Source organism: Ovis aries, chromosome 10 (assembly GCF_016772045.2).
Source record: "Ovis aries strain OAR_USU_Benz2616 breed Rambouillet chromosome 10, ARS-UI_Ramb_v3.0, whole genome shotgun sequence".
Lineage (NCBI taxonomy): Eukaryota > Metazoa > Chordata > Mammalia > Artiodactyla > Bovidae > Ovis > Ovis aries.
In genome coordinates, this window is record NC_056063.1 from 55,175,860 (window position 1) to 55,192,060 (window position 16,201).

Genomic DNA, 16,201 nt, shown 5'->3' on the forward strand with positions numbered 1-16,201 from the left:
TTTGTCTGCTAAACAAAATGAAACATTTTTTTTAACCTAAAGAGACAAGTCTTTGGTAGTCCTTAAAATGGAACTCTTTGAATTGACATTTTAACCTCTCCGAGGCTGGCAAATAGATAGTGGGTAGAATAAAAAGTACATATTTCACAAATGATTTGTCTTTCACTATTGATTTGAGTATTTTAGAAGTGAAAAATACCTTTGGATATGCCATATGTACATGACTTAAGATGACTTTTTCATAAAGGGGTACTACATTGCATACGTTAGTCAGGAATTCTCCTGAAATTCATAAGACAGATTTTTTAATTGCTGACCAGCAACATGAATCATTATGTTTCTAGCTGTCATGTATTGAACACTGACTGTCTGGAAGGCACTCTAGTCCAGTGAGATGAGTAATTTCATTTCCATTTTACAAATGAGAAAATTGATATGCAAAAGGGAAATTCAATGTGGCTGAGTCAGTTTCTGTATAAGTGACAGAGCCAACTTTGAAACACAGTTCTACAATGGGTATTAATTCTGAAGATTAAATAAAAGAGCCCAGGAGAAGACAACCCAAACATCCATTGATGGATGAATGGATAAACAAAGTGTGGTATATACATTTGTGTGCTGTGCTTAGTCGCTCAGTCTGGCTGACCCTATGGACTGCAACTCACCAGGCTCCTCTGTCCATGGGGATTCTCCAGGCAAGAATACTGGAGTCGGTTGCCATGCCTTCCTCTTCCCAACCCAGGGATCAAACCCAGGTCTCCCACATTGCAGGCAGATTCTTTATCATCTGAGCCGCCAGGGAAGCCCAAGAATACTGGAGTGAGCAGCATATCTCTTCCGTAGGGAATCTTCCTGACCCAGGAATCAAACCAGGGTCTCCTGCACTGCAGGCAGATTCTTTACCAGCTGAGCTACTGTGGAAGCCCGGTATACACATATAATGAATCATTAATCAGTCTTTAAAAAGGAATGAAATTCTGAAATATACTACAACATGGATGCACCTGAGGAAATAATGCTAAGTGTAATAAGCCAGACACAAGAGGACAAATATTGTATAGTCTACTTGTTTGAGGTACTCAAAATAGTCAAATAGAGACAGCAAGTAGAATGATGGTGGCTAGGGGCTGGGGGCGAAGGGAAAGGGGCATTAGGGTTTAATGGGTACAGTTTCCACCTGGGATTATAAAGAAGTTCTGGAAATGGATGGTGGTGATGACGGCACAACAAAGTATGATTGTACTAATGCCACTGAACTGTTCAGGTAAAAATGTGCTGTGTTTAGTTGCTTCAGTGGTGTCCGACTCTTTGTGACCCCATGGACTGTAGCCCACCAGCCGCCTCTGTCCATGGGACTCTCCAGGCAAGAATACTGGAATGGGTTGCCATGCTCTCCTCCAGAGGATTTTCCCAACCCAGGGATCAAACACACGTCTCTTATTATCTCCTGCATTGGCACTTTACCACTAGTGCCACTTGGAAAGCCTCAGTTAAAATAATCAAATGGTAAATTTTACATTATATATATTTTACCACAATAAGTAGCAACTCATGAAGACTTTAGTAGAGTTCTAGCCCATTATGAGCTTCCCTGGTGTCTCAGAGGGTAAAGCGTCTGCCTGCAGTGTAGGAGACACGGGTTCGATCCCTGAGTCGGGAAGATCCCCTGGAGGAGGAAATGGCAACACACTCCAGTACTCTTGCCCGGAAAATCCCATGGATGGAGGAGCCTGGTGCAGACCACAGTCCATAGGGCCGCAAAGAGTCGGATACAACTGAGCGACTTCACTTTCACTTTAGCCCATTATAGAACCAAGTCAAGACTGACGATCATAAGAGACTCTAATCTATAAAAATAAACGGAAGTGGGAAGGAGATCATTAATGAGATGTTGTTTAAGTGGCCAGACCTAGTTCTATTTACATTTAGGATAAACCAGCGAAAACTTCATAGAGAACAATTAGGTATTTCCAAAACCTCATTTACAAAGTATAATATTTTGTTTTCCTTTTGGAGTATTTCTTTGTTGGTATTAAAAACTCTTTAAAAAATAAGACCGCATCCTAAGAATGGATGCTATGCATCTATTGAAAGAAGAAAGTATTAATCGCAAAGTGGTATATGACTCTTTCTGACCCTATGGACTGTAGCCCACCAGGCTCCTCTGTCCATGGGATTCTCTAGGCAAGAATACTGGAGTGGGTTGCCATTTCCTCCTCCAAGGGATCTCCCCAACCCAGGGATCAAATTCAGGTCTCCTGCAATGCAGGCAGATTTTTTACCTTCTGAGCCTAGCCCTGAATTGGAGGCTTCAATCAGTTACAGACAATAAATCAATAATCAGGGCCTACTTTATGCAAGGTCCCGTGTCGGTTACTAAAAGTAGACACATTCTATCCTCTGCAGGTAGGGCCTGAAGGCAGGAGAAGTAAGTCTCATAAAAAGGTGTGAAAAAGAGAGGTGAGCAGGCCAAATGGCTAAAGCCTTTTGAAGGTGATGTTGAAAGGAATACAGCATGCTTGGGGCTGGTGCACGGGGATGACCCAGAGGGATGTTGTGGGGAGGGAGGTGGGAGGGGGGTTCATGTTTGGGATCGCATGTACACCCATGGTGGATTCATGTCAGTGTATGGCAAAACCAATACAGTATTGTAAAGTAAAATAAAGTAAAAAAATAAATAAATAAAAGGAATAGACACTAAGATGGGCAGTCTCATACTCATGTGGACAAGCAAATTTCACTCTCTGAAACTAAAGGTCAGATTTAAAAATATATTCAAATAGATGAGATGCTGATGGATAGTTCTGTACCAATGTATTCCTCCTAACCCTATTTTATTATTTATTTATTTGGCTGCGTCTTAGTTGCAGCACGTGGGATCTTTTGGGATCTTTAGTTGAGGCATGCAAACACTTAGCTGTGGCATGTGGGATTTAGTTCCCTGAACAGGGATCAAACGCAGCCCCCACCCCCAGATTGGGAGCGCTGAGTCTTAGCCACTGGGCACTCAGGGAAGTCCCTCTTGACCCTAATTTGGAGCATGATTTCCCCCACCCTCTCCTTTGGTATTTTAAACACAAGCATAAGAGAAGAGGGGCTTCCCAGGTGACGTGGTGGTAAAGAACCTGCCTGCCAACGCAGGAGACATAAGAGATGCAGGTTCAATCCCTGGCTTGGGAAGATCCCTGGAGGAGGAAATGGCAACCCACTCCAGTATTCTTATCTGGAAAATTCCATGGACAGAGGAGCCAGTGAGCCACTAGAAGCTAGGAGAGAAGTATGGGGTAGATTCTTCCTCACATCCTTCCAAAGAAACAATCCTGCCAACATTTCATCTGTGACTTCTAGCCTCCAAAATAGTGAGAAAATAAATTTTTGTTGCTTTAGCCTCTCAATTTGTGGTTCTCTGTTAGCACAGCACTGGGAAACTAATACAAGTCCCAAACTAGAAACACACTGAATGCCAATCTACTCAGTAAACAGTTAAATAACGTATGGTATATTCACACAATGTAATCCTATACAACAGCAAAGTGAACTAACTACAACTACCCCAACAACATGAATAAATCAGGACTTCTCTGGGGGTTTAGTGGTTAAGACTTTGTGCTTCCAATGAAAGGGGCATGGGTTTGATCTCTGGTTGGGGAAATAAGATCCCATAAGCTGTGTGTCACAGCAAAAACAAAACCCCAAAACAGAGAAACAAAAAAAAACAGTATGAATAAATTTTACAAACATAAAGTTAATCAAGACAATCAGACTTGCAGGGAACAAAAGGTACAGTTCCATGCAGATAAAGTAAGAAGTTCGTATACAAATATTAAAAGTCAGGGTTATGGTTAATATTTGTATGGGAGTAGAGACTGGGAGTGGGCTACGGGGTTTCCTGGGATTCTGGAAATATCCTAGTTCTTAATATGGTTGCTGTTCACAGAGGCTCAGTTTGTGAAAACTCTTTGTGCTGTTCACTTAGGAATTTCATGCTTTTGTGTATATATGTTGTTTCAGTTAAAAAAAATTGTTTAAAGTTAAAAAAAGAAAACTCAGCAAATCCCCTTTCCCTCACTTGACTTGTGACCTGTGGTAAATTCCTTAAGATTCTATATCTCACTTTCCTGATACGTAAAATTGTAATAACAACATGTAATAACTGTGTTTGGTGTGAAATATAGTGAGATATATATGAGTGAGTGCGTGAAAGTTGCTCAGTCCTGTCTGACTCTTTGTGACCCCATGGACTATAGCCCGCCAAGCTCTTCGGTCCATGGAATTCTCTAGGCAAGAACACTGAAGTGGGTTGCCATTCCCTTCTCCAGGATTCTTCCCCACCCAGGGATTAAACCCAGGTCTCCTACATTGAAGGCAGGTTCTTTACCACCTGAGCTACTAGGGAAGCCCTAAGTAAAAGCACTTAGTAAAACTGGCAGCTAATTTCAACAGTGTTATCCATTATCACCACAATTATAAAGTCCAACAATATACTACAGAATAGTTGGAGAAGGGGACGACTGAGGATGAGATGGCTGGATGGCATCACGGACTTGGTGGATGTGACTCTGAGTGAACTCCGGGAGATGGTGATGGACAGGGAGGCCTGGCGTGCTGCGATTCATGGGGTCACAAAGAGTCGGACACGACTGAGCGACTGAACTGAACTGAACAACAACTGACATACTTTCTATATATGTCATAGAACAGTGTGTACAGTGTGTACTGATACACACTGTTTGTGGTTGCTGTTCAGTCATTAAGTTAGGTCCCATTCTTTACGTCCCCATGGACTGCAGCATGTCAGGCTTTTCTGACCATCACAGTCTCCCAGAGTCTGCGCAAACACTTCATGTCCATTGAGTCGGTGATACCATCCAACCATCTCATCCTCTGTTGCCCTCTTCTCCTCCTTCCTTCTATCTTTCCCAGCATCCGGGTCTTTTCTAATGGGTAGGCTCTTCCTCCAGTACTTTGGCCAACAGGTGGTCAAAGTATTGGAGCTTCAGCTTCAACAGCAGTCCTTCCAATAAGTATTCAGGGTTGATGTTGATTTCCTTTAGGACTGATTGATTTGAACTCCTTGCAGTGCAAGCGACTATCATGCGTCTTCTCCAGCACCACCATTCGAAAGCAGGAGTTATTATTTTATAATGACTTGTGTAGAGCATAAGTCCAGTCACTTGGGCTAGAAAAAATAACATGTGACAAGGCTGGGAGGCCTAACCAGCTTCTGTGTTTTCAGTCTTCATCTTCCCTACATTGTGATATTTTAAAAAATATTTATTTATGCTATTTATTTGTCTGTGCTGTGTCTTTAGCTGTAGCGTCTGTGTCTTATTTGTCTGTGTCTTAGCTGTAGCATGTGTGATCTAATACCCTGGCCAGGAATGGAACTTTGCTCCCCTGCATTGGGAGTGTGGAGTCTTAGCCGCTGGATCACCAAGGAAGTCCCCACCAAGTATGTTGTGATATTTGTTCCACATGTTAGGTGTGAAAGGTGTTAAACATCACTTTTTTTCTGGCAGTCACTAGAAAAGGAAAGAAGGGAAAAGGGCCTTCGGAAACAACTGCCTGCTTTGTTTGTATGGTTACATTTCCTGTGAACGTCCAAACAATCTGTGAGACAGGGAAGGACTTAGTATTCTGATTTTAAAGATGAACAAACAAGCTCAGCAGGTTAAGTGACTTACTCAGCAGCATCGTTGCTAAGATATGGCATAGTCGGGACACAAGCCATTAGAAAATTGTGTGGCTCATTCAGGAAGTAAATGAAGGAGATTAACTTAAGGTGAATAGTAAGAGAGTTTTTGAGCAATGGTGTCCAATGGAAACTTCAGTGAAGATGCAAATGCTTTTTATCAGCACTGCCCAATATGGTAGCCACTAAACACCTGTGGCTAGTGTCAATGAGGAGGTAAAATGTTAATATTATTAATTTGAATTTATATTGTCACATGTGCCTGCATGCTCAGTTGCTAAGTCTTGTCCATCTCTTTGAGGCCCCATGGACTGTAGCCTGCCAGGTTTCTCTGTCCATAGGATTTTCCAAGAAAGAATATTGGAGTGGGTTGCCATTTCCTCCTCCAAGGGATCTTCCTGATCCAGGGATCGAATCCAAGTCTCCTCCACCTCCTATATTGGCAGGCGAATTCTTTACCAGTAAGCCACCTGGGAATCCTGGTTGCATGTAGCTAGGGGCTATTGCATGTATGTGTAGTTATATTGTTTCAGGAATCAAGGTCAAGTCCCATGCTCAGGGTTGGAACTGGGCTAATTTTATATGGTTAGGTCATCTTCAACCTTACATAAACAGATATATAAGTGTGTATGGGGTTGGGATTGTTTGATGTTTAAGCTTATACACATACAACTAATGTTAGGTACCTATTCTGTTTTCAAAGACTATATTTTTGAAGGACCTATTCATTTTATTTTAAAAAGAATTTTTGAAGATTATTTACTTGTTCCAAAGCAGCAACCCCTAAGAGGATTAGCAACTATCTCAGAATTAATCCTTTTGTGGTAAAACATTTGACTAATATCTCTTCCAAAGAAATTTTGACGTGTTGAGTTCTTGATGTGTCAGAGTTCTAAATGTTTATTCTGATTTGTACTGTTTTGGAGGGTTATTTCTGGCTGGATGTGGTGGAAACAGTCAGCGGAGTATTTTGGATTGTTTTATGAGTTACCACATTTGAACCAAGCTGAAAGTGGAGTGGTAGCTTTGCAGATAGCCCTTTAAGGTTGTGTTACCTCTCTGAGCCTCAGTTTCCATATTTTCAAAACCAAGGTGTCTGGGTGGGTGATCTGGAAAGTCCCTTCAAGTGCTAGAGTTTTTATAGCTCCATGAAAACAAACATTCCTCTCTTTTCCAAACAGATGGATTCTAAGGAAATTTCAAGGGCCTGTAGTGAACCAAATCACCTGCCTCATTCAAACCAAGAATAAATTACATTCAATTTTCTACTCTATGTGTATCTGTGTTTGTGTTTTTGTAACATTGATGCTTTTCTTTTAAAAAGTCAATATCTGGATGGTATGGTGTGAATGTTTGTGTTCCCCTAGATTCAGCTATTGAAAATCTAATGCCCAGGTTGATGGCATTAAGAAGTGGGTCTTCAGGAGGTGATTAAGTCCAGAGATGGGGCTCTCATGAATGGGACTAAAGTAACTATAAAAGAAGTCCCTAGAGAGATCCCTCACTGGCCCTTCTGCCCTGTGGGAACAAGAATTCCACACTCTGAAACCTAGAAAGGGACTCTGGTGAAAACCAGACCATGCTGCACTCTGATTTTGGACTTCCAACCCCCAAAACTGCAAGAAATAAATATCCATTGTTTATAAACCACCCAATCTGTGGTAATCTGTCATAGCAACCGAAACAGACTAAGACACTGGATAAAGAAGAGGATTTGAACTTGATGTCTTCATGCTTATTGGGGAAATAACATCAGATTTCTCAATGATCATTCTCTATAAACATAATTTATACATATTTCATGGAAACTTTATTATTGACAGGTAAACTGGGATACATTATAAATATTTTACTTATTCTAGAATAAAACTTCCAGACATAAAGGGAATTCCACCACCACCTCTTTTTTCCCCATTATCTGGGCTTACATTGACTCTGTTAAGCCCTTAGGTATTTTTTTCCCCTATTTGAATCTCTTAAAATTTTTTTTTTTGATTTATTTGCCTGCACCAGTTCTTAGTTGCAGCACGTGGGATCTCAGTTTCCTGACCATGGATTGAATCTGGGGCCCCTGCATAGGACACTCAGAATCTCAGTCGCTGGACCACCAAGGATGTCCTTCCCCAGTTGAATCTTAAGGCTGGGTAATGGGTATGAATTTTTCCCTAGTTCCATGTGATAAGTCACTCTGTCTAATTACTGACATCATTTTGTCCCTTCAGATTTTTTTTATCCATGTCCTTTACCCTCAGTACTGAAATGAGACAACTTTGTTATATGGTGACCTTATTGTTAATATTGTATTATGTTGTTAACAGTGAAGCATATTGACTGCAGGCCACTTAACAAATAAAGCCTGTGCCTCCTATGAAGAAAGTGAGCACATTATCTTTAAAATGTAAAGAACACTTCGATATGTAGAAGACACTTTTCTTTCTTATATTTTTACACTTCCCCCTCCCCTCCACATACAAATAGTGTTTATCTTCTTTTCTTATACGATAATCAAATGTGAGTCAAGAGAAACCTGAATAGGCAATATTCTCAGTGCCAGCCCTGCTCTTCTGTGATGAAAGTGATTATCAGGCTTTCAGAGAAAAAAAGAACAACACAAAAAGTCATGCTTTAGTGTGGTTAAAGAATAGTCTTCCATGTTCAAGGTAAAGCAATGACCATTTTAATAACTTTTAACTTGTGTGCTTAGTCGCTCAGTCATGTCCAGCTCTTTGTGACCCCACTGGGATTGGTAGCCCACCAACTGGGGTTGGGATTGGTAGCCCACCAGTCTCTTCTGTCCAATGGATTCTCCAGGCAAGAATACTAGAGTGGGTACTCTAGAATACTAGATTCCCATCTCCAGGGGATCTTCCTGACCCAGGGATCTAACCAGGTTCTCCTGCATTGCAGGTGGATTCTTCACTGTCTGAGCTACCAAAGAAGCCCCAGTAACTTATAACTTAGCCCAACTTAAAATATATGTAAATATATGTAATCCTGAAGGCAAATGGCTGCTGATTTGCTTAGGTTTGTTGCTCATGACCTAACAAAGAAAAAATAAAAATTTTAATAAAAAATATTGTTACCTGAGAAGTAGCTTATCAAAAATCAAATGTTTTCTAATTGTTACCTGTTGGTCCCTCTATATCCAACAATACATGTATAAAATAAAGCTGAGAGGAAATACTTACTATGAAAATTTATTTTAAATCTGTAAGCTAATTCTCTGGTACTTCCTTTCTCTCTTCTGTTCTCCCTCTTCCCTTTATCCTTGATTATACAGAGACAATTTCTTTTTGTAGTATTTAAAAAACTTGCGATAGTTTGCTTTGTCAACTTGGTTATGCTATAGTCCCAACTATTCAATCAAATACTAATCTAAGCATGCTGTGAACTTATCTTGCAGATATGATTAAAGTTCAAAAGGGGCTTCCCTGATAGCTCAGTTGGTAAAGAACCCATCTGTAATGCAGGAGACCCTGTTTCGATTCCTGGGTTGGGCAGATCTGCTGGAGAAGGGATAGGCTACCCACTCTAGTATTCTGGCCTGGAGAATTCCATGGACTGTATAGTCCATGGGGTTGCAAAGCGACTGAGTGACATGACTGAGCGACTTTCACTTTCAAGTTTCAAAATAAGTTGATTTTAAGTAAAGGGGATTATCTTCCATAATCTGGGTAGGCTTTAAGAGCAGAATTGAGGCTTCTCAGAGGAAGAAGAAATTCTGTCTGTAGACAGCAGTTTCTAGAGTTCCAGTGGCCTGTGCGATGGATTTGGACTTGCCTGCCAAGCCCCTAAAACAGTGTGAGACAATTCCTTGCAATAAACCTCTATGTACATCTTCTATTGGTTCTATCTCTTTGGTTGAGCTGACTGATAAAGAACATTAGCTGTGTTTTAGATTCTTCAAACATACTGGAAAGAGAAGAAAGAGGCAAAGGAAGTAGATACCTGATTGTCAAGTTGCTCATTTTACAAGATATCCTCTCTAAAATTACAGAGCTGAACAGATGACGGGAATCTCAGAAACAGTTAAATAAGGAACACTATGTGAAGCCAAATTGAGGTTCATGCCTACAAACTGCCTAAAAGATCCACATACATGGTAACAGAGACAAAACTGCAGTAATAAGTATGCTTATTTTTATTTACTAAATGATAACAGTTGATTATGTTTTCCAAAATCTACTTTAGAATTCATGTACTGAAAATAATGGCTAATGAATTTTTATTAGAGACATAGAAATCTGCAGATGTGTGCTCCAGATAGAGAATGTGATTTTACCTCTTTTTGATAATTCTCTAGATAAAGCTGTGGTCACACGAACCATCAATAGCTACTGAGGAGTAGTTCTACTGAGTTGGCCAAAAAGTTCATCTGGATTTTTCTGTAACATCATATGGAAAAACCTGAACGAACTATTTTTCCAACCCAATATGTTGTATGTTGTAGAGGAAGTGATATAAAAAAACTAAAAATCACTGAAGAAGTAAAGAAAATTTGGAGTTTTTCCTGCCTTGATTTAGGCCTCTGTAGATGGTCATCTGCAAGAAATGGCATGTCTACTGCTCTTTAACAGATGGGAATCTCAACAAAAATCCTGCATACCTGGTTAGAGATAAGAGGAGGATGTGGAGGGCTTCCCTGGTGGCTCAGACTGTAAAGAATCTGCTTACAATGCAGGAGGTCCGGGTTCCATCCCTAAGTTGGGAAGATCCTTTGGAGAAGGGAATGGCTACCCACTCCAGTATTCTTGCCTGGAGAATTTCATGGGCAGAGGAGCCTGGTGGGCTACAGTCCATGGGGTCACCAAGAGTCAGACATGACTGAGTGGCTAACACTTTCACTTTCTTTCAAGGAGGATAAGAACTGGGTTGACTTCTGGAGGGAACTCCTCTGCTTCTGGAAGAATAAGAGGGATTCCCAGTGGGAAATATGTCCAGGTAAAGGGGCCCTGTGACTTGGCCTGACAGCATCACTCTGAAGAACAAAATCAAAGTCATTCTTAACAGGAAGGTTATAGATACATTACATCCCCATGAGAAAATGATCACAATGGAGGGTACTCAGGGTTATTCTGGAGATGAAATATCAGTTAAGTGAAAGGACAGTTGCAGTCATTTAACACAATTTTGATAATAACAATGTTCAATCACTTATTTTTTTTTGATATCTATTTTCGTCATTTAATTTTGGCTGTGCTGGGTTTTTGTTGCTATGCGCAGGCTCTCTCTAGTTTCAGCGAGTAGGGGCTACTCCCTGGCTGCGGTGTGTGGCCTTCTCAGTGCGACGGCTTCCCTTGCTGCAGAGCACGGGCTCTGGGTGTGCATGCTTCAGTAGTTGTGGCTCAGGGGCTTAGTTGCTCCGCTGCATGTGGGATCTTCCCAGACCAGGGACTGAACCCCTGTCACCTGCATTGGCAGGCAGATTCTTTTTTTTTTTTTTAATTTTTATTTTTACTTTATTTTGCTTTACAATACTGTATTGGCTTTGCCATACATTGACATGAATCAGCCACGGATGTACATGAGTTCCCCATCCTGAACCCCCCTCCCACCTCCCACCCCATATCATCTCTCTGGATCATCCCCGTGCACCAGCCCCAAGCATCCTGTATCCTGTATCGAACATAGACTGGTGATTCATTTCTTACATGATAGTACACGTTTCAATGCCATTCTCCCAAATCATCCCACCCTCTCCCTCTCCCACAGAGTCCAAAAGTCCATTCTAAACATCTGTGTCTCTTTTTCTGTCTCGCATACAGGGTTATCATTACCATCTTTCTAAATTCCATATATATGTGTTAGTATACTGTATTGGTGTTTTTCTTTCTGGCTTACTTCACTCTGTATAATAGGCTCCAGTTTCTCCACCTCATTAGAACTGATTCAAATGTATTCTTTTTAATGGCTGAGTAATACTCCATTGTGTATATGTACCACAGCTTTCTTATCCATTCATCTGCTGATGGACATCTAGGTTGTTTCCATGTCCTGGCTATTATAAACAGTGCTGTGATGAACATTGGGGTACACGTGTCTCTTTCAGTTCTGGTTTCCTCAGTGTGTATGCCTAGCAGTGGGATTGCTGGGTCATAAGGCAGTTCTATTTGCAATTTTTAAAGGAATCTCCACACTGTTCTCCATAGTGGCTGTACTAGTTTGCATTCCCACCATCAGTGTAAGCGGGTTCCCTTTTCTCCACACCCTTTCCAGCATTTATTGCTTGTAGACTTTTGGATCGAGGCAGGCAGATTCTTAACTGCTGGATCACCAGGGATGACCCATCACTTTCTATCTTATATAAAAAAATGCCGACAACATTTCAGTTCTACAAGGATCTAGCCATTAGGCATCACATATCTTAGAGTGTGACCTGAAGGGAATTGAGGATGGAAAACATCAGAAAACATTCTTTGCTTTGGGTATATTGGCCCTTAGTTCAGAAGAACATCTAAGGAAAAATTTCAAAGGACCTCAGACTCTTTCATTTTCCCATACACAGTTAGGCAGACTAAAGATAATTTTAATGTGAGATATCTGTTCTTTGTGATTAGCAGTAATCTTTTAAGGCTTGACTACATATTTTTTTTCCCAGCAAAAAAACTTTATAGGTATCCCAGCTCCTCCTTTCCCTTTTCCGAGTAGCTCCTCAGAGCTATCTGACAAGCTGTTTCGGGGCTGCAGCCTTCCAAAAGATCCTCAGGTAAAACAACTCACAGCCATTTTGTGTGTTTTTTTCTTTCGACTGACCATCTTGGTACTTGTCTAGGTTGGGCTCTCAAGGAAGCAGATACTGTTATGAAATTATGAGTGCAGGAGCTTTATTAGAGTTAACATCTGTGAAAGCACAAAGGATTGGGTGCGGAAAGCTGTCACAACATACTGCAGAGCTGACAAAAATCTCTGCTAGTTCAGCAGGGAACTCTGGAGCAGACGGCCCCTTAAAGGGGTCCAGTGCCAGGCAAAACAGTTAGACCTGTACCCCTGCCTTTAAAATAGCGGGACCTCAGAGTAAAAAGCTGAAGGAAAACCCAACAAAACTAACAGCTGGATGGCTCTAGGCAGAGGGTACTTTCATGACAGGGAATCCAGACATCTTATCTCCACATCTGCCCCAGTACCGCAGTGGGACACTAATTAAATTTTTGCTGGCAGTGTATTTGGTAATGAAGAGGTCTTAGTGAGGTGTACTCTAATTCTAAAATTCCACCTGAGGGACTTCCCTGGTGGTTCAGCAGTTGAGAGTCCACCTTGCAATGTTGGGGACCTGGGCTCAATCCCTGCTCAGGGAAGTAGGATCCTACATGAATCGGAGCAGCTGGGCCTGTGTGTTGCAGATACTGACACCAAGCACTGCAATGAAAAATCCCAGGTGACACAGCAAAGATCCCACATGCCACACCTAAGATCTGATGCAGCCAAATAAATAATAAGACAAATAAATAAATATTTATAAAATTCCACTTGAATTTATGGTGGTAGACCACCACTTTAGGTAACTAGACTTGTCACCACCAAAAGATTAAAGATGAAAAATATCAAATGTTGCTTAAGGCCTCTAAAATGATCAGGATATCATTACTCCCATGCCTTCCCCCAAAAGTTGCTCCTATGGGACAACTCAGGGCCTCTTCTGCTTGTGATGCATCAAAGATCCAATCTGGCTTCCTGAAATGCCACCTCCTTGATCTGTGTGAGATCACAGATTCTCATTGTCCTCTGGAGAGCCACTCTGAGCTCCTTCTGCCCATTTCACAAGGAAATGCAACAGTGCAACAGCGGAGAGAAAGAGAAAGGAGCTGATTCGCTGGTTGGATGGTTCATTTTAAGGGTGTATTACAGCATGGTGCTTAACATAGTGGAGGCTCTGGAATCTGTCACCACTTGTTAGCGATTGGCTTTGGAAAGTTCCTGAACCTCCCAGTGCCTTAGTTTCCTGATTTGTTAAACCCAGATGACAATTGTGCCTACATCATGGAGATGCTGTGAAGACAAAATAACGTAGCTCATGCAGTTCTTGGCTTGGGAAGGGGTCAACACATACCTGCTCTTCTTCTCCTCTTTCCCCTCTTTCTCTTCCTCCTCTTCACTGAAAAGACACTTTCCTGTTGAATTTTTTCGCCTGTTCTCTAGGTTAGCAAACCATTCACAAAACTTGGGAGGAGAGTAAAACTGAAAGATCTATTACTCTAATGAGATTTAGGATGTTTACTTTGGGTCAGGTCACTGGTTTTCACCATTATGTTCTCATTGTTCTGGGTGTGCTAGGTGTAAACAATGGCCTCCCTTCTGTGCAGCAGCTTGTTTGAAAGACAAATGGACATATAAATGATTAATGAAAGTGCAGCTGCATATAAAATTAAGTTCTAAACGAACAGTATAGACCATAAGTGATGTAGGGCTCTAATTTCATTTTGCTGACACTGGTGGTTGTCTTGATTGTTGAAAGGTAATACCATTTGGGGTGAAATTGTGAGAGTAAGTTCCTGCATAGCTACACAATGAAATGTCATGTTTACTATCTCAGAACCGAAAATGCATTAAGTTATATCTGGAGAAAGCCTGGGCTTCCCTGGTGGCTCAGATGGTAAAGAATCTGCTTGCAATGTGGGAAACTTGGGTTCATCCCTGGGTAGGGAAGATATTCTGGAGGAGGAAATAGTTACCCACTCCCAGTATTCTTGCCTGGGAAATTCCATGGACAGGAGAGCAGCGGGCAAAAGTCCATGGGATCGCAATAAGTGGGACAGGACTCAGCGACTAAGCAACTAAGCACAAAGAAAGGTTAAAGACATTTAAGTATGACATTATCGTTGCCTCTTATTGTATCAGCCTATTAATACTTTCCACCACTGGATGTGTCAAGACGGCAGATATGCCAAGAACTGATCAATGCTTTGAATAAAACAACGGGGAAGGCTTACATTTTTCAGTTGCTCTCTCAATGAATGTCTCTCCTTATTGTATTTTTGCTGTTTTTAACCAGGTGATGAGGCGGATCCAGTAGCCTTTTTCATTGCAGGGGATTTCTCTTTTGGGGATTCAGGAGGGAAGTGAAATAGAAAAGACAACTGAGCCAGATCACGTGGGATCATAGTTTTCAGTGTATAGAAACTCTTTCGGTTCAACAGTACGCCGCCCCATCATATTCTTTTACTTGCTAGAGAAACATGCTTTGTGTTTGGTGGCAGATACACAGGGTAGGTCAAGTGTGGTTAACCGGTTATTGAGATCATCTTACTGCACACAAAGCGAATCTTTACTGCTAAACCCTTTGAAATTACTGATCTGAATATGACCCTAGAAGAGTCCTATATTTTCATTATCTTCGTGTATCCTTTCAGTAACCTAATGCTCCTAGGGGCTCCTTTCCTCTGCGAGATACATGAGTATGGCTGAAGACTCCTTGTTGGACTCTTAAATCTCATTATCAAGAAGGGGACAAACAAAACAACCTAAAAAGATATCCCTTAACTCACTCATGGTTTTTTAATAAGTCTTTTATAAGTGTCCTAGCATTGTTCTAGGCTGGGTGGATAACAAGACGAAGTGCGAGGAAACACGATGACTTGTCCTCAGGTGTTCCTGGAATGCGTCTCTTTTCTCCTCGACAATGTGACTCTGCCGGCACGCAACCCGTCGGACTGAAAAGACCAATCAAGGACGGTGATTTTTTTTTTTTTTTTTTTTTTCTCCGCTCCTTTAGCCACCACCCACTCCCGACAGGCTGACAACCTAGATCGCTCCCCCGGACTTGCCTGACTTTTCCATCTCATCCCACCCAGCGAAACCCCCCCTCGCGACGCGGATGGGACGCCGGAGGACCCAGCGAGCATGCGCGACCATCCCGAGCATGCTCAGTAGCGCGCGCGGCGCCCCGGAGCTTCGCCCCCCAGCTGCGGCCGACGCGGAGGTTTCCGCGGCTTCTGCGGCAGCGACGGGAAGTGAGGCGGCTGGGCCGGGCGACCGTGGCCGCAGAAACAGAGGCGGAAGAGTTGCTGAGGCGACGACGTCGTTGAAGGGGGTGGCCGAGGGGGCTGAGTGCCGAGGGGACTCACCCGCTCGGAAGCCGGACCCCGAGCCGGGCAGGATGGATCACCACCAGGCGGGGACTGGCCGCTACCAGGTGGTGAGTTTCTGTCCCCAGCCCCGGCCTCCTGCGCCGCCCGGAACCCCGGGATTGTCCCCCACCCCCCCGCGGACTCCGGAGCCCCTTTCCACGGGTTATTCCCGGTGGGGCATGTTGGCTAATGTGTTTTTGGCTCTTCTGGCAGGACTGTGCTTCCTTCGCATCTCTCGTATTGGAGGCTGCCTGTGGGTCCTTTGAGACCCTTCTTTCTAGACCCAGGTCGTCTTTTAGGTCCTCATCCTTCCGCTGTTAAGACACCCCCCACCCCTCCTTTTAGAACTTATATGTCTTTTATTTCTCACTTTCTCGATCATTTCGTCATGCCCTGACCCAGTTACTTCAGAGATTTTCCAGTGGATTGTATACTGGAAATGAGT

General features: G+C 42.3%; 1 protein-coding gene across 2 annotated transcripts in view; it reads left to right on the forward strand.

Moving 5' to 3' along the window:
- The first annotated feature begins 15,399 nt into the window (after positions 1-15,399).
- Positions 15,400-16,201, forward strand: part of NDFIP2 (Nedd4 family interacting protein 2) — a 73,847-nt gene continuing 73,045 nt past the window's right edge. For both annotated transcript variants that reach the window (XM_060394199.1, XM_004012195.6), the window contains exon 1: positions 15,400-15,824. In XM_060394199.1, the coding sequence (XP_060250182.1) occupies positions 15,504-15,824 (321 nt within the window). In that variant the 5' untranslated portion in view covers positions 15,400-15,503. The remainder of the gene's footprint in view (positions 15,825-16,201) is intronic.